Source organism: Struthio camelus, chromosome 25 (genome assembly GCF_040807025.1).
Source record: "Struthio camelus isolate bStrCam1 chromosome 25, bStrCam1.hap1, whole genome shotgun sequence".
NCBI lineage: Eukaryota > Metazoa > Chordata > Aves > Struthioniformes > Struthionidae > Struthio > Struthio camelus.
Genome location: NC_090966.1, coordinates 8,021,162 through 8,042,773, shown reverse-complemented (window position 1 = coordinate 8,042,773; position 21,612 = coordinate 8,021,162). Strand labels below are relative to the sequence as shown.

Sequence of the window (21,612 nt, the reverse complement as noted above, 5' to 3'; positions counted from 1 at the left end):
CCCGGCCACCCCAGCCCCTCGCTTGGAAAGAGCCTGTGAGACACCCAGCCAGGTAGAATTTTTATTATAAGGACCGAGGCGAAATTCATCCTCCCCACTCCACCTTCTCCTCCCCCCCATCACAGTTGTCTTTAAAGTGCTCATCCTAAATAAGATACAGAAGTTAAATCTGCACTCTAGAATATATTATAAATTATACCATGCATCCATTAACAAAATATACAAAGCCAACAGAAATATATCTTAAGCTTGAGCATACATCATCTAAAATCTAGTAAAGAGTAAACTAAGCATTAGGGTGTGTGTGTGTGGGGGGGGAATTAAAGAAAAGAGCATTTCACACCTCATATTTCCATCTGCACTGAAGTGTTTTTCCTCAAACATTTTAGTGTTTTGTTAGTTAACAGAAAACATTAAAATTCCTCAGAGTTATGAAGACACACTCAGAAAGAACACGTGTCCTGCTGGGAAATCCTGATCAAAGCAGACAAGCGCACTAGGCTCAGAAACTGCACCAGCTACTGTATTTCATCCATGCCCTTTCCTCCTTGTTCTGGAGTAAGCATGAGCCAAAAGGTACTCAGAAGAGTATGCATAAGTCATGGCAGAAAAACAGTAGGTTCATGTTACAGAAAGATCTTTATCCGGTCCACAGCAGGTAAGAGCTATACTGGAGTAAAGATAGATGGGAAACACTACAAAATAGTCCCACTGTATTTCAAAATAAACATTTAAGAGTATTTTATCTTCCACAATCTACAAAAATAGGTTTAAAACAAAAATGGTATGAAACATTATTTTTCTTCAATCACTTTTATGGTATCTTATCTAAGGGCATTTCATCTTTAAGAAATTTACTACAAGTGATTACTGGGTCAGTCACAATACTAATACTGCTTCAGGTACATCCTATCACAACAACTATTTTGAAGCCGCAGTAACATAAAATTTCAGATCAATGGTCTTTTATTGCAGCAAGGAAAAAATCCACTTGAAAGAAAGAATGTTGCCAACACTGCTGTTGCTTTCAGAAGACTGGCTTCTAAGCAGTTATCTATTGATACACCACTGCACAGCAGTGGATGTTGCTGGTTTCTTGTGATTCTTCAGAACCAAATCTCTTCTCAGCATGTTTAAAAGGGAATTCTCAGATTTCCAAATTAGAATATGGGCATCTAAAGCAAAATCTTGCAAGAAACTGAATCCAGCAGACGTCTCAATGGAAATACATGGCCAGCTAGAACCATCAAGGGAGACTGTACACTTAATACTCTCAAACTTATTCTCAAAATAAACCAAAAGTCACCCAATCCCTTCCTCAGACACTCTTCGCATTCCCAAACATTACTACAATTTGCACTCCAATTCAGGTCTGGCTTTCTACACATTCTTCAGTTCTTCTGTGTAGGAGCAGCAGAATAAAAGGCTTGCACTACACTGAGTTAGAAAAAAATAAAGTGTTCACGTCTAACCTTTTTACATTGTCTCTAAAGGTTCTTAGAAAGGCCTTTCCTACAGCTACACTTTAACAAAATATTTTATGTATGCTATATTTTCTGTTAGAGATATATTTTGCACTATCATTATTAGAGATAGTTCAATAGCTGCTGGTAAATTAATTCTCATGCTTCATTCTACTACATGAAACAATGACATCCTTGATACTCATCAGTTTAAATTTAAAGTGCTTACACTTTCAGACTTTAAAAGCTGTTTCATGGTTTAAGATGACTAATGTATGAGCCTTTTTCTTCTAAAAATGATTTGTATAGGTTTTTAATCTGTTATATTACCATCACGCACGAGACAGAAGTCAGCTACTAAATTGTATCAGAAGCAATTTGCTAGGTGCAGGCATCTCTTGTACATTAGGCAAGACTATATTTTACAGCAGCATTTGGCATTGGTTCTTCTTCCAAAGCTTGTTAATAGTCAACAAAACAGAGTTTCCAGCTGCCTAAAAATATCTTCACACTCAAGAAAAGGGGAAGTTCTCACTTGATGGGACGTTTCAGTCATTCTACAGGATTCCCAGATAAAAGGGATTCAGTATCTGATTAGAGACTTAAAGGCTCATTTATGAGGTCCAGAGTAAAGTTGAAAATCTGGTCTCCAATTGATAAAATGCTGTGACAAGTACTGTGTTTGACATTTCCATTAAAAAAAAAAAAAAGAGAGAAAGAAAAAATTCAAAAGCTCATTGAAGAACCCCAAATTTTTAGCCACACTCAGAACAGAAAGAAGTTGAGAAGCCTGCTACTGCTGCAGTGTTTAATGAGTCTGCTCAATGAAAGCAATTCCTCCCTCCACCAGGAAAGTTCAGCATCTACTGCCATACCAGTCACTGTTATTGATCTGAAGCAATTCAGTTACCACTTGAACCATATTGTTGTTGTATTTCTTCAGCAGTTGTAGGTTTAACTGCCTGTCACAGAATCCCATCTCAGACAGACTGGATAGAAGAGTGGCAGTGTGCTCTTCTGTAACTGCAGGCTGCTTAAAACAAAAGGAAATTCAGAATTGTTTGCAAGTCTCTTCCCCTGAATGCATACTATGGGTTAGGCTACACTACAAAGATCTTAAGGTGTAACAGGATAATGTCTGCAAACAAACTTTTTTCATTTGTGACTTGTTTATTCTTCCAAGGGCACACTGAATCAGCTTCATCAGTTAGGTGGGAGAAGGGCATGTGACACTATCAGATACAGTTACAGTAGCTAAGCCTTGCAAACTGGCTTTGGCCTACTAATAAGTCTTTTAAAAATGAATATTTATTTAGTTTTAGCTGCAGTGGTCCTTAGTCAACCTGACTAAAATAAATAAAAAAAAACCACCACCACACACTACACTCAATCTTAAGGTCCAAATAGCCATAGAGAATTCAGTGGAGTGCAGTGGCCAGTAAAGACAGTCAACATATTACCACTCTTGGAGACAGATTAAAAATAGCGTTCCAAATAAAGTTTACTGGATCTAATCCTACTCAAGTCTAGAGGAAGCTCAGTCTTTGAACAGTTACATTCCAGTGCATGGACTACATCAGCTATCTTTATAAATGTATTGTACATGTATTGCACACTCCACAGAGATAAGCACGTGTGCGTAGCAGTTTCTAGGTGGACAGACAACCGGGAGCAAGACAGCAGAGCAGTACACCGCAGGTTAGCCTGGAGGTGCTCGAGAGTTGTACATCAGGGCATGTGTAAGATAATGATATCAGAAAACACCAACTGGGAGAGCTGGCTTATATAATTTCATAAAAAAAAAAACAAGAAAACCCATACCCACACAGATTTCTTCTGCTAAAGAACCAAGTTATTGGGGGACAGCTAAAGGTCACCACATGTCACATCTGCTAGCAGAGCCACAGTGATCCTATCTCATAACAAGCAATAGATAAATAATGGTTATTTTAATGAGCAACTGTCCCTTTTGTTACTCATTAAAATAATCCATGCATGCTTATTGGCCAAAGAATGAGCTCCATGGGACCTCTCAGGAGATCCTTTCATCTGCAGCTTTTACGAATCCATGTTGTCAGGAAAAAAATGCTATGAATTTATTTTTACTATTTGAAGTAATAGTTCTGCATTATGCTGGAATATAGTTTTAAGGCACTGAGGCCCTTTATCTGCATTCAGCTGTTTACATTCACCTTGACTGTTCACTTACGAAAGCTTACTACTGCTTTTGCATGATGCTGTAAGAGATGCTTATATCCCCAATGTATGGCTTTGGTGGAGCAGCATACTTGAAAGGCATGCCATCAAGCTTAATGTCTTACTATCGCAACAGTAAGAGCGTGTTTCAAGAAGTAGTATCATACACAACATTAAAACATTTATGAAATATACACCTCTAATTTTAAGGTTGGCATTTATAAATCTCATATAGCATGTAGGAAAGACATTTACCTGTTCTATAATGGGTGGCCCAGCAAACAGTGCTTTGTAGGCAGAGGCAGCAACTGACAAAGCTCCTTTAACTAGCCCTCCTGCAATACTGCTTCCTTGGGGGTGTCTGCAGAGAAGTTAGGTATTACTTTATGGTTAGTAAAGTCAAATGTGTATTTCAGTTACAAGGTATGTCTCTCCCTGTCAAAGGGCCAATTGAGATTTATTTCTCGATAGAGAAGACAACCTATTATCCAAAGGAATCGTTTAGTCTATCTGGGAAGCTCATTCCTTCTTTCTTAATACTTACATTAAACTGTGGGTTTTTTTTAGGCTAAAGAACTTTTTTTTTTTTTTTCTCCATAGCACAACTACTGGCTGTAAAGAATTAAGTATTCTCACCCAAAAGAGAGTTTCTCTATACATGGAAGCTGTGCTCTGTGACATCCATTCCTGGCCAGCGTAGGTTCTTAGCCACTTGACTATTCTGCTCAATGTTTTGACTGTTTCATTCCTCCAGTCTCAGTATTTTATGCTTAATTTTGTAGCCTAGCCTACCACATCCATATGTGGATGTAGCATTCCATATGTGGAATCCTGAGGTGTTTTTTTTTTTTTGGGGGGGGGGGGTGGGGGGGGGGAGAACCACTGCAGAATTTTAGAAGGATTCACCTTCTCACCTTGAGCTTGTCTTCATATGCTTTTGCTCACCAAAAATATTTTCCTCCAAAAATACTGGCTACATGAGATCTCTAAACCAGTGTTTTTTGCTAGGTGCTTGTGTTAATTTAGCAGTTCTTATCTTAAGAGATGAGCCATGGAATAAACAGTATTTGTGAAAACTGCTTCAGTTTCATTACCTTGGGTATTCTGAGCACTTTGGTTTACTAGTTACAAATCCAGAAGATCCTGGCCCATGACTGTCTTCACCTCTGGCTTCTAAAGGAGGGGGGGGGAAAAAAAACCCAGCAATGCATACAGTTAACAACGAGCTGAAAAGGGGTAACATTATATATATACATACACATATATATATATTTTTATTAATATTTTCAAATTTAGTTATCTAGATGTAAACTAGGTGTCCAAGATTCTCACTACAGTCAATACAGTCAGAAGAATCTCAGAAACAGTTTGGCTGATTAGTCAACGGGTGTCTACTTTAACAGCAGATGTATTGCTGCCTGAGCGCCCAATGACTGTAACAGCAATTTAAACACCTAGCTCATGAGATCCCTTTCATTACCTTCCTCTGCAACTCAATTTCCCAAACATCTGCAAAGATCTATGGGTGCTCTCCTACAATTTCTAATGAACACACCATCTTCTCAAAGCTGATCCACAAAGTCAATTATTTCTTTAAGGCTTCTGTATGGTAAAATTTCAATGCTCAGGGAAAAAAAAAAAAAACTGATCACTGTTACTTGGTAAGTTTCTGCTTTCAAGAATAACAGGACACCAAATCCAGTACTAGATGCAAGGAGTAGGAGATAAGGGTACAGACATAGCTGTTAAGCACTTTCAATACCTTCTCTTATTTGGTCAAGAGGAGGGGAAGAATCATCTTCTGAAGCTGGTATGTTTGGTTCTTGGAAAATATGCTTCTGAAGAGAAGCAAGATCCCTGAGAAAATAAGGCAAGCAATTATGTATGTGTAGAACAAGAGCACTGGAAGTACTTAAGTCAAGATCTGTAGGAAGAAAAAACACACTCCCTTCCTTCTTCCTCATAGGCTCAGGGAATCAGCAAGTATAAGCTTATAAGAAGTTCTAGGATTTAGGACATTCACTCATATGTGACCATTTTTGCTGCAACAGTTTCTACTTGAACACTGAACTTAAGCACAACATCTTGCAGAGCCTGTAACAACTCTAACATAACCGTTTTATTCTGGTCAGATAATAAAATGCATACTTGTGTGTCTGCGGTACAGTGTCCAAGATCTCCGGGGTCAAAGGTACTACAGCCAGCGTTTGTGAAGCTGTCAAAATATCACTGATGCTGTGGATCTGTGGCTGGCTTCCTCCTTCTGGATTCCCTGCTTGTGTTTCAGGTTCTCCTGCTTTTTCCAAACTGGGCTGAGAAAGAGCAGAACTATACATGGACTCCCCTAAAGGACGGCTGGTATCAAAACACTCAGGGAGAATAATGATATAATCCTCTGATGAAGCAGAAGAGCCTTGACTTTGAACATCTGTAGCATCATCATCTTCATCATCAGAATTGCCAGTCTCACTACAGGCTGCTTTCCCATCAGACAATGGGAATTCCTCTTAAAAAGAAAAAAGAATAAAGTTAAGCATTAAAAAAACCCCAACACATTCATTTTGTTTGTTTAATAGCAAAGATAGTACTCTCCTGGATAAAAAAGACAAGCATTCAGGAACAACTGTAAAGCCTTGCTGCTGATGTTAATAGTATCATTTTTGATGAGCAGGGTGAGGAAGGAGGAAGGAAGTTTGAAAAAAGGAATAGATATTATTAAATTTATGCAGAATTCACCAGGAGTAACATCTACACTGAAAAGTTAGAAAATAGCAGTTTCCAGCTCTTGAACACCATGCATCAAAAATAGATCACAGCGAGTACTCTGAAGCTAAATGCACAAAATATAGAGACACCAGCCATGCTTAAATGTATGAACACCTATCATCTGAACCCCTCACTGGAATTGTGTCTCAGTTTCACTATGTAACAGAAAATTGCTAAAATTGCTGTATGTTCAGAATACTGATACCAATTTTCTGATCCAGTATTGAGGATCAATTTTCTAGAACAGTGTCAGATTTTTTATTTTTATTTTTTATATCTGAATGCATTGTAGCCCCGTTATAGCCTTATCTTACATTCAAAAAGAGAGACTAAATCTTTACCTAGTTTACTTACCACGTTCATTTTCTCTCATTGTGTCTGAGTGGTGGATGTTTGCTTCCTTTTCGGAAGTGTAGTTAGTTTTTATTCTAGGAGATTCTTCACTTAGTGCATTACAACTGAAGGTGTCTTCCAATGTCTGCAAAGAGTCTAAAAAAACCAATTAAAATAATATCACCACCAGCAGTCCAAGGTAATTTGCAGTGAGTGTTTGGCTGCAAAAAAGTGAAGCCACAGAAACTAGCTGACAGTACCCACTCTGCACAAATTTCCTTTGTGGAGGCTTATGGTCAGGTGCAGCATCCAGGGTTAGAGAGCGAATGACAGTTTCACAGACAAACTGAGTCCCACTCATATCTTCTTCCGCTTCTTCTGGGTTCAATGAATGCTCGGCTCTCATTTTCACCATACAAGCATCAGCAGTAAAGCAGGCTTCAGTCACTCCTTTGAAAGAGAAAGGTGACAACTTAGTATCACTACAAGGCAATGCAAATGCGAGAAGATTTTTTCCTCAAGCTGCCCTTCTTGTAAAAAGGCTAACTTCAATTCTCAGTGTTACTTCCTTCTCAAAGCTGAAAGACTTCCGAGTTCAAGTCGAATGTGAAAAGAATTTTGAGAAGTATGGAAGCCAGAGCTGGAGCATTTGAGTATAATTCAGTGTACAAAGAGCAAGTTTTCAATCAATTATCTCAACAATTCTAGCAAACAGACAAATCAATAGAATTAATATTTCTGAATTTTAGTTATATTAGACTCCAACCTCTACAGTCAAAGAGTTGTCAGAGACTGCATTGTGAGCCAAACATCTGTTTTTCCAGAAGGAAAGAAAAAACAGGAATTAGAATTCTTTAGGTAACTATAAACAAGCTAAGCCTGACGACTGCACAAAAGTTATGACACCCTCCTCCCCCGCTTCCAGCCATTACTGCTTACCAGGCAGTGGTTTAAATCCACTCCCCTCGTTCTCCTCCTCTATCTGACCTAAGCCAGGTTTCTCCAGCAATGGGCTATCATGTGGCAAAGGGGACATGCATGGAGTCATGTCTGAAAAACAAAGGCAGCAAAGACAATTGGTACTAGAAGAGTAGGAACCTTCTTTCCCTCTTCTAGGAGGCAACCTTTTAAGAAGCTAACCCTTTTTAAGGATATTTGTTCCAAGACTGAAGAAATTCAGTTACCTTACAAGACAGCTTGCTTTACGTTACACTGGCTGAGCAAAGAAAATAGCTGCCTTCCTCAATATCTGGGAAACTTATGATCTTGAGGATGCAAAGGGGAAAGAAGTCTAGACTGAACACATGAAGACCCACCAAATCTCTCTTCAAGGGCTGCAGCAAGAATTAAAATGGAAAGAAAACTAGGGAACTGGAAAGACACTTGCTCTAGCCTGAAACATGAATAAGCCTTTTGCACAAGTTCAGCTTTTCTTAAGTAAATAGTAATGCAGAGCTGCAGAGACAGCACCCTAGAATATCAGAAAGCCCTTACCAACTGGAGTATTGTGTGGCACTCGTTCCAATTCCTGTACAATATTAATGTCCAATAGCTCAAAGGACAGCAAATCCTACAGAAAGAAATTCCATAGTTTTTAATTAGTAGACCCTGAACGGGAATCCCATCTGGTACTTCCCAACATCAAATCCCATTATCTTACAAGTAAATCTACTCTATTTTGTTAGGTACTTGGCATGATCTCTGTCAGAGGGCAGTTTTGTCATAGGTCCATCTGCATCATAGAAGACTGTATACAAACTGGGCCAGAAGAGGGAAAGCTAGAATATTCCCTTGTTAAAGGGTACAGAAAGACCCAACCCAGCAATTCATCATGGAAGGTATGTGCAGGACAGAAGACGATTCTCAGCACAGTGCCAGTCAGTTGGTCAGTTGCCAGTACTGATTCAGGGAAATAGTTCTGCTATATAAAATGCAATAATACTATCCTGAAAACAGAGCAGCAATTCTAAAGCTCAAACTATTTATTCTTATGAATGTCTATGCACTTCTATATCAAAACCAAGATGTCACTAGCTTTTTTTTTTTTTTTTTTTTTTTTAAATCTCTACCTGGATTCTATTACTTTACCTGTGCAGTGAGGAGATCAACTGATGGGATATAAAATTCTCTCTCACTTGGCAGATTTCTGATCTTTATAGGAATAGTTGGTAGAGGTATTTCAGCCTGCTCTATGACTTTGCCCATCAGTTGGTCATCTGCCTCTGTCCTCAGGGAAGCATCCTGCAAAAGCAAAGAGTATCCTAGAGCACCTTAGGCAGATAGCAAATAAAACAGTTGCATAAAACATAAAGACTAAGCATTGCATATAACATAAGTAAGTTGAAAAAAATTAATTCAACTCATTTTAGGGCCATAAGGACAAGATTCAATATAGCAAAGAGGATCCCTGCAATGCTTCAGTTTGATCAAAGAACTAGATAAACAGCTGCAATACTCTGATAATCAATCCCACACCTGTCAAAGAAAAAAATTACCATTTCAGAACTTACTACTGCAGTAAGAGTCATGTTTCTGTTTTCTATAGAGGGAAAAAAAAAAAGAAACAAACAACTGAAGGAATCCCAAAAGATCAATGCAGTTAGGCACAGCCGCTACACTGAACAATATAAGCTGCTCCTCCTACTAGGCAATTCACAGCTGCCCCAAGAACAGGTTGAGAAACTTGCCTGCTTGTTATTGGAAGCTTTATCCTTTTGATGGGAGTCAGAATCCTTCCAATTGCTCTCTAGAGAGTCAGTAGCTGAGGAGGGATCCACAATAATACTGCACCAGATCCTGGGCCCAAACTGTTCTCCTCTGTGTGACAGTCTCCAGTGAGATGTGTAGGTTCCTTCTATGTTAGGAGCCACAAACTCAACTGAAACAGTTCCGACTTGTCCTGATGGAAGGGATGGTACCAACACATCCTTTTTTTCAGAAGACGCCAAGGTCAAGTTTCCCCACATTAGTTTCAGCTGAAATAAAAAGAAAAAGCAAAAAGATCAAGTTTACCAGCAGCCTCTCTTCTCCATGGCTCAGCATCTATGAGGGCTCTCAGCAGAGAAACCTGGAATGCTCCTTAATCCCCACAGTTTGTAGAGAAGCTTGCAGTTTCCCATGCTAATCCTAGTCACTGCAGAGTGAGAAGATACCCATCTTTCAGTACTTGATCTACGCTCAAAGAGGAAAGGCTTTTTTGAAGTCAGGAATGCAAGCTACCTATTATAACAAGGTTAAATTGTAACATTAGAACAGCACCAGAAGACCTTTTCAGCTATGTTCCTCTTGATTGCTTCCTTCTCATACTTTGTAGCTAAAACAGCACCTAAGACAATGTATTACCCTAGAATTAACAGGCCAAGTGAAATCATGAACTCAAATTCTCAAAACACGCAAACATATTCCAGAACTATTTAATGTGTAAAAGCAATAGCAAAGGAAATATACCTTTGTATCTGAGCTCCATTCCACATTGCCAGTATTTTTCATTCGCCAGTGTTTGATAAACTTTGTTCCTGGCTGCAAGTGAGTCCCATCTGGCAAATTCTCATCCACAAATACTGCACTCAATGTTGGGACAATTGCTTGGAATGGTTGGCTAGGATTCCTGTGATTTTGGGGGGGGGGGGGGGGGGGGAGGGGGGAGATAAAAAAAAAAAGAGACACACACTTGCAGAAGCCACTAAACTGTTATTTCACTAACTAAATTTCCTCCATTTTAGGCATCTTCTTCAATCTGTGGAATAGCTTCAAAATTCTAACACTTTTGCTACTCTTTCCATCCTAACTCTAAACATTGCATAGTAGCGTGCTTTCCTTTGCTTGAACACATCAAAACAAGGCCATTTGGAAGACTACGTATTATAATTACAGCATCCAAGTTCAATAGAGAAGAGTTTGCTCTTCAGTTGATTTGATTTAGCCTTACAGCACTTTGGTCTACGTTCAGCAGTGCGCTTAAAGATTCTTCTTTTTTTCTTCCATCTGGACTCCAGTATTTGTCTTCACAGAGACACTAATGGGATTAACTAATCTGTAACAGGAAAATTTCATTTAAACCACAAAAACTGGCAGGTGCTTGAAGAGCCACAGGCAAAACTAGATGTTAAATTCCCATTCCCTACTATGTGTTTTCCCTATTTTTGATAGGCAGGTTCAAAACTCAATGCAGCTCAGGAAACACATGAGCAAATTTAGCAGCCTTCACTTCATGCTGTTTTAACAGCTAAAATTAAAATGGCTATTCTGTTAGAAAATAAAGTCACTATCTTTCTGATGTTGAATCAAAGACTGGGTTATAGCCCACTGCTGGCGTCTCGTACCTTGGCATTACGAGCAATATGGTTTTTTAGTAGGATGTCACAGTTTTCGCCTGAAGGGGGCTCAAAAATGGGTGTAATAGCTTCATTGTCAGTTTGGGTGCAGCAAAAAAGGATTGGTGAAGCAGCTGATATTAATGCCAACTTTAAAACATCTAAAAGAAAGAATTCAGACCCAAGAAAGCAGTGGTTTTGTTCCTGTAGTTCTGTTGAGTTGACAGGAAGCAAAAATGGCTCTTTTAAGTTCTCCACAAGTATAAATAACTATAAATGCTACTTGGACTCTCAAAAATGTGCTCATTGGATAGGATGAATTAAAGAAACTGTACAAGTTTTATACCTATACATTCATAAAACCAAGCAGATGGGAAAACGTAAAGCAGTTTGCCTTGCATGGAAGGCTGTTGCCTAATAAGCCACAACCTAAGTTCATATATATAAAAAAAAAAAAGAACATAAGTACATAGAATATACTTGACTTAGAGAGGAGACAATTAGGAAGACAGCAGGAAGATATAGACTCTTTAAAGTTAGCAGCAATCTTGATTTATATTGTATGTGAGCACGTGTGTATATACAAGCCTTAGCATGCCTCCTCCTACATCTGTATAAATCTGTTTTAAGTTCCCAGTAATAAACATCAGTTGCTTTCTTCCGTTTGTCCCACGCTCCTCCCAGGAAAAATCCTCTACCCTGCAAATTTCACTTCAACAACATTCTCATGGAACCCAATCGCAACTGATACTTTAAATGAGTTACTGATTTCATGATTTTCCCCGTTACTTTAACTTGGTCCCATCATTTATTAGCGTAACTAAGAAATGCTCAGCTAACGACATCCCTTACACGAAGGTAGTGGGTTGGAGACTCTCAGACTTCAGAGTAGGTGAACCACTAGTTTCCAAGACATGGACAGAGTTCCACAGATGAATTTTCCTGTGCAATTTGAGCTGCTTTTTGAGCTCTCGGACCTCTGCCTTTCGTTGTTTCTTCTCGGCTCGTAATCTTTGCTTTTCTGCTTTCAGAAATCTTTTGTCCATCTGTTTCTGGAGCCTGCAGAGAGAGTAAGCCACCTTGTTACAATATACTGAGTTGATTATAATTTAGCTATAGCCAACACAGTCTTAGTTTCAAAGAGAACATTTCAGGGAATGTCATTTCAGGGATTTTAAAGAATATCTTCATAGTGGCTGGTGGGTGAAGATACTTAGCATAGCCTCAGTGAAAGAGCAAACTTAAAGGCAGATTAGCATACACTACTCGTAAAGAAACAGCAAGGTCTCAAAGTCTGTGATCCCTCCTATTACACAGGATCTGTGTAAACATCTCTACTACACAGGAGAACTTAACTTTCTTTTCTATTTTCCTATTAAAAGCTCCATTAAGAGTCTTGGTCTTGGCTATTTATAAAGTACATTGCTATTTTCAGCTGCTTACGCTACATTTTCAGAGCGCCATTTCCATGTGTTCCAGCTCTCTCTAAATCTAGACTCATAAAAACCAGAACAGCACCCCAAATGCAGGTGTTTCTACTTTGCTATCAGAATACTCTGGTTAAAGACTGACACATGCCACCATTTACCTAACTTGCTCCAGAGTAGCAGGGAGCTGAGGTGAAAACTGTGCAAGGCTGTAATTCTCAGCAACACATAGTATAGGTCTTCGCAGCTTTAACAAGACATGATTGGGATCATGTGCATAAGTTCCTGCTTCACACCGTTCACAGATATTGTAGGCTGGACAAAGGCTGCAAAGAAGAGAAGGCAGAAGATTACTGAGACACACACAAAGAATTAGTGCAACAGAAAGATTTGGAAGGATAATCAGCCCAAGAAACAGACTCAGTATCAAACTATCACTGTAAGTAGCAACTGAGTGAAACAGAAGTTAGCTCTCAGATGGACATCAGTATCTGGAACCTCTCTTCTTGTCAAAGCTACAAGACAGTACCCGTTTCCTTCTTGAGTACTTGCTGAAAAACATGATGCTTTCTTTAGCGCAAGTGACTGACAATGGATTGTTGCTATAAAGGATATAAAACATCATACTGAAATGCAGTGCCAGAAATAGCATTATATGAAAAAACAAAGGATAAGTCAACTGAAGCTTTCATCCATCTTTCAGGGATGTAAAGCAGGTAGTGCTGCAGGAACAAGACTAGTAAAAACAGATAGCTGCCAATAACAAAAGCATCCAAAGGAAAACCCCTATTGGCATCCCAGTCACCGCTGTTGCCAAGACTTGAAGTAGTTATCTTTATAGCAACTGCCTCGTTCAAATAAAACCTCACTTTAGACATCTCACTTAATAGGAACTGTATTTTGATAAGTAATTAATAACTAATTGACAACAGAGAATGTATTAAGAAAGTCAGCATGACCTGTCTTAATCTCACTGACTGGCAGAACCAAATAAATAATGCACTTTTAAAGATGGGTTGTTATAAGAAAGTCATTCCCCCATCCACTTTTTTTTCCCCTCCTAAAGTTAACTGAACTGACTGAAACATTTTCCTTTACAATTACAGCGTTAGTGTTAAATGCTTAAAAAAGGAATACTTTTTGAGGATATAACAAAAATGTTAAAGTTCTTTTACATTATTTTAATATTCATATTTTATTAAAGCACTATTAATCTTGATCTTATACAGATAAGGACTGATCACAATAGTTGAGAACATAAGCCGTTTATGAGACAAATACCCGGGGTTCCAAAATGCATATCACGCTACACAGACTAGCCACATGGAAATCTATGACATCAAGATAGTTTCTCAAACTCTCATTCACATGTCTTAAGTGTTAGATTTCCCATACACCCACCTCTTATCATGTTTTACCTGCACTGATAGCGGACTCCAACGATTCGGGCCTGACAGTTGCAGCAGGAGATCAGCCAGTCACACTGGCTGCCATTCCCTGACTTTGTCTCTAAAGTTGGAGGTGCTGCTGTAATGGAGCTCTCAGAAAAATCTGGAGGCTGATTGTGGTGAACAAGCTTCTCATACAGCTTCTGTTCAAGCTTCTCAACAGTTTCCTTAACTACTTGTTCCCTGAACTGAAAAAAAATAAGGTAGTTGTGTATGGGACTTACCTATGCAGCTTCAGAAATCACACTGCATTGCCTGAAATCTCCCGCTTCATGATTCATAAAGCGGTTCAGAGTCCAACCCCCCGCAGCACATTCCAGATCAAACTGAACAAGTATCACGTTCCTCAAAGATGTGGATTTTAGAAAATACCAGCCCTCAGGTTTTATCAAGCCAGGTTTAAGTTAATATACTCATGCTTACAATATTACAATAACTCCATAGCCTCACACAGAAGGAAGCACATGAATCTCCTAGACCAACTAACACATCTTCCACATTCCTTTCTAGAGTCTCTGTTCATCTCTAAGTCCTGACTTCATCCACTAATAACATTTTAAATGCAACCATTTTCTTCTCTAAGGCATGAAAGCTCTCTAGTTTGTACACAGAGCTTGCAAAGGAAGGGAAAACTCTAGAAAAAAATTTAAAGATGAACGCACATACTATTGCATCATCATACCTTTAAGTTTCAAGAAGTCACTAGCTTAATTAATTCTTATCATTCCTAGCTAGCTGCTTCCCAGTCTGTGGTATTTATTAGCTACTCAAAACAAGTTAACACCTACGTTTTATCAATCTATAGGTCATACTCACCGGCCTCTCAAAAAGTATTTTCTTAAACTGAACAATCAAGAAAAGTAAGGTCATTAAATACTGTGCTTCAAATCTCAGAAAACCCTAACTATTGGTACTACCCCACTGAAACTGGTCAAACAAGATTCTCCAAAAGCAACACCACCTTATTCCATGCTCTATCTCATGATGACTACCCATAAAGTTCCTACGGCTGTCTGGAATACAACATGGATTCTAGCACAGGAATTTCAAAACACCAAATAGAAGAACAACTAAACAACTACTCAACTACTTTGTCAAAAATACTACTCCTGAAAACTATATCCAAACCTACCAAATGCATAAACCAAACAATCCACGTGTGCCAAGAAATGGCATGTACCCATTTTTATTTTTAAGGTAGCACCTATACTTTAAGGGCATAATGGCATCTATTAGACAGCCCATGTCTGATTTCCATTTACCTCCACAAAAGTTATGGGATTAGATGCCTAAATGCACTCTAAGAACTTGCTCACAAGTACTGAGAGCAAATGTGATTAGCTGTATAAAATTAGACATCATGAACATCTTTTCCACCTATAGTCTTTTATGTAATCCTTCAAGGATGCTAAAATTCAGACGAAAACACACGTACTGTTTCCAAGTAGCTAGTAAACCATTCTGGAGGATTTTCATTTTTTCTTCCTTTTCTATTGCGATTTAACTTTTCCTGGGGGAGGGGAAAAAAAAAAGAAGTCACAAATATTAAGTATGCAAAGCTGCAAACAAATCAATACAGCAAGTAAACCACTTTTAAACAGTTCTCCCCTCAAGTAGCTTTCCCCAAGCAGCATTTCAAGATCTCAGGAAAACAGTGAAAAAGCCAAACAAGCCAGCCACTGTTTTCCTGAAAGATTTCTGCCATATTATAGCGTTTGAGTGAAATACATATCAAAGCCAAAGAAATAAAGTCAACCAGAAGTTATCAGTTGGCAATCAGGGCTTCAGGAGTCTGACTGTTTTGTTCTTCAGAATACTCAAGAACAGTCAGCATTAAATAATCTGTATTTCTAAACACTGCATCAAATCGTCCTCTTCAAGATATTGAATTTTGCTATCTTCAAACGGTACAGATAGCTGCAAACGATGACCAAGTTCTGAACACAGTTTTCATGTATGGGTAAAGAGAATAACCAGTCTGTCAAGTGAGTTACACTTAGGAATTATTTGTTTTAATGAATACATAGTCCAGCTCCGCATCCTACCTGATTTGTCATCTCCTCTTCATTTTTCACATCTTCCTCTAACCCTGGAGCTATCATGGAATAGTGCGAGAGAGGTTTCTTCCCGTCTTTAAGAACGGCCAACTTCTCTGACACCGCTTTTTCACACAGTTGCAGAGGACAAGAATATGAAGTTCCTTCTGCAGAAGAGTTTCCTTCGTACACATTCATCTGGAGTTGATTTCCTTGTTTAACTGCAATCTAAACAAACAGTGCATGATACACACTATTTTTTCCAGTTGGTGAGTAACATACAAAATTCTGTAAAAATGTAACGCTATACTGCACTGAAGAAATTGAGGGTAAACAATCCCAAGAAAATTGATTAACATGTCAAATTAGTCAGCTGGTATTTTATTCTACCTTTAAGTTATTCATTTGCTTTTTAGAAAGTTTATGATAAGTGACGAGTTAGGCAGATATTCTGCATGACTTAAGTCTATAATGAAACTGTTTATATAAGCCAGTAAACAGAGAACCTTTGTTCAAGAACTTGCAGTAAGTTTTTATTTATGAGTGTTTTCAAGTGACTTTCAGATTAGAGATTCAGAGCATGAACGAAAGTTCTGAAAATACTAGTATCATACTAATTGATGTTATAAGAGAAACGCACTTCTTATTTGGCCTAGAAATTAACTGCTTAAGTGACTAAACATTCTACCAATGGCATTTTTATTGCCTGAAAGTACAAAGCTGGCGTCTTTGTACGACAAGATTTTTAAAGAGATCTTGTAAGAGCCTAACATCTTCAAACACAGAGGTTTACTGTTTAAGCATTTGAAAAAGCCAGTCATTTGGCCAATGAATTTTGTGCTCATGACCCTGAATCACAACTACCTATTGAACTGACTCAAACAAATCAAAATTAGTCTGGATGGGAAAAAACATAGTGCAGCATTCAAGTCAACAGCCAAAGCTAGAAGAGTGAGCAATTGATTTCCACAGGTAATACTGGATTTTCTCAGCTACACCAATTTTCATAGGAGAAGGTTTAAAATATTTAAAAGGTCAAAGAGATCAATTACCTTCAGAGCTTCTTCATATTCCGCTAAAGAAAAACAAAGAAGAAACATGTGAATTTTCCCCCCATCTCAAATAATACATGCAATTTTAGTATATGATATTTGGGAAGCCTTATGTTGAGGAATGTCTTTCATACCTTCTTCTTTCACTAGCTTTGTTTTTAAATAATTTACAGAGGTTGTACATATGGCAACAGGCAAACATGCGTTCACAGCCTACAGATTTAACATTACATTCAGGTACTTCTCATTTGCAAAAATTCACTTCCTATAGATCAAAAACTCTTTCCTTTGGGAAGGATTTGATCCCCAGTCATAGATAAAACCCATAATCAACCAGCAAGCATTCTCATCTGCTTCTTCAAGAACCTAAACAGTTGAGGTCTGTTTACAAATCTGGGTTCACTTTAGGAAAGTAGTAGCTCACCTTTGCTATTCACAGAGACCTGCAAAGAGAAAAAGCAGTAAGAGCTGCTGATCCAATTTCTGTGATTCCTTTTGAAGTTTAATGCGCTTTCAAAATAAACCGACTTTTATTCAGAGTTTCTAAAATGCCACTCCTGTCTTCCTTCAGATATTTGTTATCTGATACTGCCATGTTTAACTATTAACCTGTATTGTGACATTTTGGAGCAGAACATGTTCTTTATTAGATTTGCACAATGAGTGAAGTCCCTGGCACTAATGGAATCCAGAACAAGCATGCTTTCATCTACTATACATAAGCCGGAGAAGATTCTGCAACTACTAATGGGCTCCCTATACACTGGACCCAGGTGGTACTAATGCCCAGCATGCAACACTTGCTGTTCTCTTGATTTAGATACAAGCCAACCCCATCAGTTACCAGTGCCCGTTTATCAACCACGTGCACAGAAATTACTAATACAAGAAACTAGTTAATCACTACAGCGTTCCACAATTCAGAATGTTTACTCTATTAGTATTTAAAAGAGGCCCTTAAACAGATGCAGGTATACATTTGTATAGATACAGATTAGAAAATAAGGGGAGAATCTTTCCCTGAAACGTTTCTGAAAAGATCCTGACGTTTCCCCTTAGGTGAAAAAAAAAAAGTTGCCATCTCCACAACTTAGAGCTCTGAATCAAACAGCAGAACATAGATTTTGCAGAAGTAATGTTCAGTTTGAGAGCTACATTCTAATCTAAATAAACAGAAAGCCTATCAGCTGGAGAGGTTATGCCAAGCAGGAAGTTACTCAACAAGGACAACTAAAAGTAACCAATTTCCTTTCTGAGTCAGTAATCTGCTTGGAGATTATAGTGCTGGTATAAAACAAGCAGAGGATTTGAGCACACCAGATCACTGAAGTAAACATATGCAAGTGACAGTGAACCTACATTTTTCAGGGGAAGGAGTATAGATTGAAGAGATAGGGCTTTGCTATGGTTGTGAACATAAGCAGTTACAACTGATTCTGAAAAAACAAACAAACAAAAAATCAAAAAACCCACACCCACCTCAACAGAAGCATCCCTTCCTCAGAGCACATATAACCACTATTTCTACTGGGCTATAGTGGTAGGAAAGAGAAAGGTAGTAACTTCTAAAGAATAATTTTAAAATAAGAATGCTATAATAAGAGTGGAAACAGAAGACTAGTAGCTACTCTCTTCTCAAAGGGACAAAAAAAGTCACCTCTGATCTGCAAAACCTAAGCTCCTGAGGGACCCACTACAAACTATCAAGAAGTAGAAAGGTTCACACCACCAGCCATATTTTGATATGTGCAAGAAAAAAAAAATACACACACACACATATACCTCATCATTATCCTCATCAACATATTTGATCTGAATGTTGCTCAAGTCAAATGAAACCTTCACCTGTGAGATAAGAAAAAAAAAAAAGAAAAAGAAACAATGAGACAGGACTATGGCAGTTCTCAGTTAATCATGATTAGCAGGGAAAATAGCTTAAATCCTCCCACCACCTACATTTTTCTGAAGTCCAACAACATTATCCTCTATGCCTTCCTCCAACCTTTACTAACTTTCTATAATGAAAGAAAGAAATTTCTTTCCTAGTTTTTCTCTAGTTAATGTTTACCCCCCCCCCCCAAAATCAAGTGCATTTAAAAGTCTTTTCATTTTAAGAGGGCTTGCTCAGGGTTAATGAACTCAGTCATGATAAACACTCCAATACACAGAGGCTAAAGCCAATAATCCTTGAACATTAACTTTTACGTAAAAGAGCACCTAGAAGAGAGGATACGCATGTGAGCAGCCTTATTTCACAAGGCTATTTGTGCTTTGAGAAACTAGGCTTAATTCAAGTACCAAAAAGAGCAAAGTAGCTCATTCTATTACTCGTTGGTTGATACATTACACATCTCAGAACGAGAACAAGCTATTCCTGTATTTTGCATTAATAGGACAGGCATTAATAGGACAAGCTCAACAATATCAAATGAACCACAGGCAAAGACAATTGTTTCCCTGTGTTGAATAACAGTCTTTGAGGCGCGTCTGTGCTTTCAAGTCATTTACCAATATAAACCTTATTTTTCCTCAAAAGTAAACTCTTTCAGAAAAAGATTGCTACACATGAGATACTTTCTGCTAGCCTGGACCTAACAGAAGAACACTAGCAGCCTTAGAAGACTAACAAATGGTTGGGACTTACATAGCTATTCCATCGTGCTCACGTGCTGCTACGACCATTACAGAGTGTATGTGCTACAGGCAGGTTCTTCCAAAATGACTTATTAGTAATTGGGAGAGTATGCTAAGAGAACCAAGAAGAAACTACAGCTGTAAGCATTTCTCTGCACTGAGTTTTTTTGAGAACAATTTGTGGTAGCTGACAACCTAGAACTAGACTCCTAGTAATCCTGTACAGATACCAGACGCATTAACAATACAGTAAAACAGATTAGCTCTTACTGTCTTGAGACAACACATTTACACAGCAGTGCAAAAAGATACAATGGTATTTCCTTGGGTAGGGAAGCAACATTATTGCAGCAAACACCACACTAAACAAATGCACCCTAACTCTCTTACTACCTAAGATTAAGGGCAACGCCATGTTCACACAGAGACCTGCTTTCAGGATTCCAACTAGTCCAGACATTCCTGCAGCGTCTACTTGCCATCAAGTATTTCAGCCCAGAACTATATCCTCTTCTAGGAGACTAAAATACAGTGAGGAGCAAATACGATACAGTTCAAACTCTGAAAATGAGTAATACACAACACAGGAACCTGCCATGAGATGCACTGAAAACATTAGCTTAAAAAAAAAAAACAAAAGAAAAATAAAATAATGATAAAACCTCACAAGATGCAACTTTCAGAATAACCTAAATAAAAACCTGAACAATTACTACAGAATGAAAACAAACAATAAAAAATTACTGCAACTTCCTCATAATTAAGAGACTCCTTACTGCACAGTGTCAAGCTCATCCAGTGCAAGAGTTTTCACTAAACAGCACTGGAAATAAATATTGAAACAGAAACTCTTCAGAATAGTTGCCTAGTCTGTAAAATGCAGAGCTTCATAAGAAAGTGTCTGAGTGCACGTGATCTACTAACAAAATAAATAATTATGTCTAAACTAGTACACGTGAGTCACCAGGAAACAAGAAACAAAAAAACGTGCATTAGTAACTCAGCACCGCAGAGGGCAAAGGTAGGTCTTCCCAAAAGTGCGCTATAAGAAACAGAAAAAGTTATTTCACCAGATCTATTGAATGGGAAAAAGAACGGGAGGTCACAGGCGTAAACAAGCAGTTATCTGTAAGCGTGGAAAACAGCAGAGCACACAGCCAGGACCGCCTGCTCAGAGGAATAAACAAGCGACCCCCAAGAAGTTCTACCCAAAAGAAGTTTTCGCTCCACATCAATGCAAACCGGGCCCAGAAGTTTCCGCCTACAGCAAAGCAAGAGCGGCCACCGCGGCAGAGCGAGGCGGCGCCCCCCCCGCGGGGCGGGCAGCGCTCACCATGGCCTCCACGTCGGCCCACGTCGTGCGCGCCGAGTCCGACACCAGGAAGCTCTGCGTCTCGCCGCGGCAGCTCACGCGGAGATTCACCTGCGGCTCCATGCCGCGCTCCTGCCGAGGCAAAGCCGCCGCGTCAGGCCGCCACCCGCGCCGGGCTGGCGGCCCTAACATGGCGGACCGGCCCCGGCCCGCCCCGCGCCGCTACTGGCCGCCGCGCCTGCCACTCACCCACCGGGCCGCTCTGATTGATCAAGGGGGCGGGACCAGGCGCTCTGGAACCAAAACAATAAACAGAGTCGGGCGGCCGGAGCCGGGCGGCCGCGGCGCAAGCGGACGCTCACTCCCGAGGCTGCGCTACGGCTACGGCTGCCAGGCCGCGCCTGCCCTGCGTGCTCCGCACGGCCGCCGGCAGCCCTGCGCGCTGCCCAGCGGCGCCGGCTACGGCGCCCGCCCTTACGCGATGAAGTCAGTAAGCGTAGGGGTCACGTGGGAGCAGCACAGCCAATCAGCCAGCCCCTTCCCTACAGCGCTCCGCCATGGTCGGGGCGGGAGCGTCACGCGGAGTAAAGGAGCTAATAGGGGAGCGGTCTCGGGCCACGTGCTGCAGTCTT

At 39.4% G+C, this 21,612-nt stretch overlaps 1 protein-coding gene across 9 annotated transcripts; it reads right to left on the bottom strand.

Moving 5' to 3' along the window:
* Positions 1-163: 163 nt before the first annotated feature.
* NBR1 (NBR1 autophagy cargo receptor) lies at positions 164-21,572 on the bottom strand. 9 transcript variants are annotated; one of them, XM_068918828.1, is made up of 22 exons: positions 21,230-21,479; positions 21,002-21,112; positions 18,817-18,879; positions 17,459-17,477; positions 17,035-17,057; positions 15,992-16,210; positions 15,382-15,456; positions 13,917-14,134; positions 12,660-12,824; positions 11,924-12,130; positions 10,206-10,365; positions 9,446-9,733; positions 8,847-8,999; positions 8,253-8,328; positions 7,698-7,808; positions 7,023-7,208; positions 6,780-6,914; positions 5,808-6,165; positions 5,422-5,516; positions 4,754-4,832; positions 3,915-4,020; positions 164-2,496 (listed from the first exon to the last, which is right to left on the bottom strand). In XM_068918828.1, exons 2-22 carry the CDS (start codon positions 21,101-21,103, stop codon positions 2,320-2,322), a joined length of 3,015 nt encoding a protein of 1,004 aa, XP_068774929.1. In that variant the 5' UTR covers positions 21,104-21,112; positions 21,230-21,479; the 3' UTR covers positions 164-2,319. The 9 variants fall into 9 exon arrangements, with proteins under 9 accessions (XP_068774929.1, XP_068774930.1, XP_068774931.1 ...); XM_068918829.1 differs by having other exon boundaries at positions 21,234-21,326; XM_068918830.1 differs by lacking the exon at positions 17,459-17,477 and having other exon boundaries at positions 21,230-21,572.
* Between the last annotated feature and the right edge of the window lie 40 nt (positions 21,573-21,612).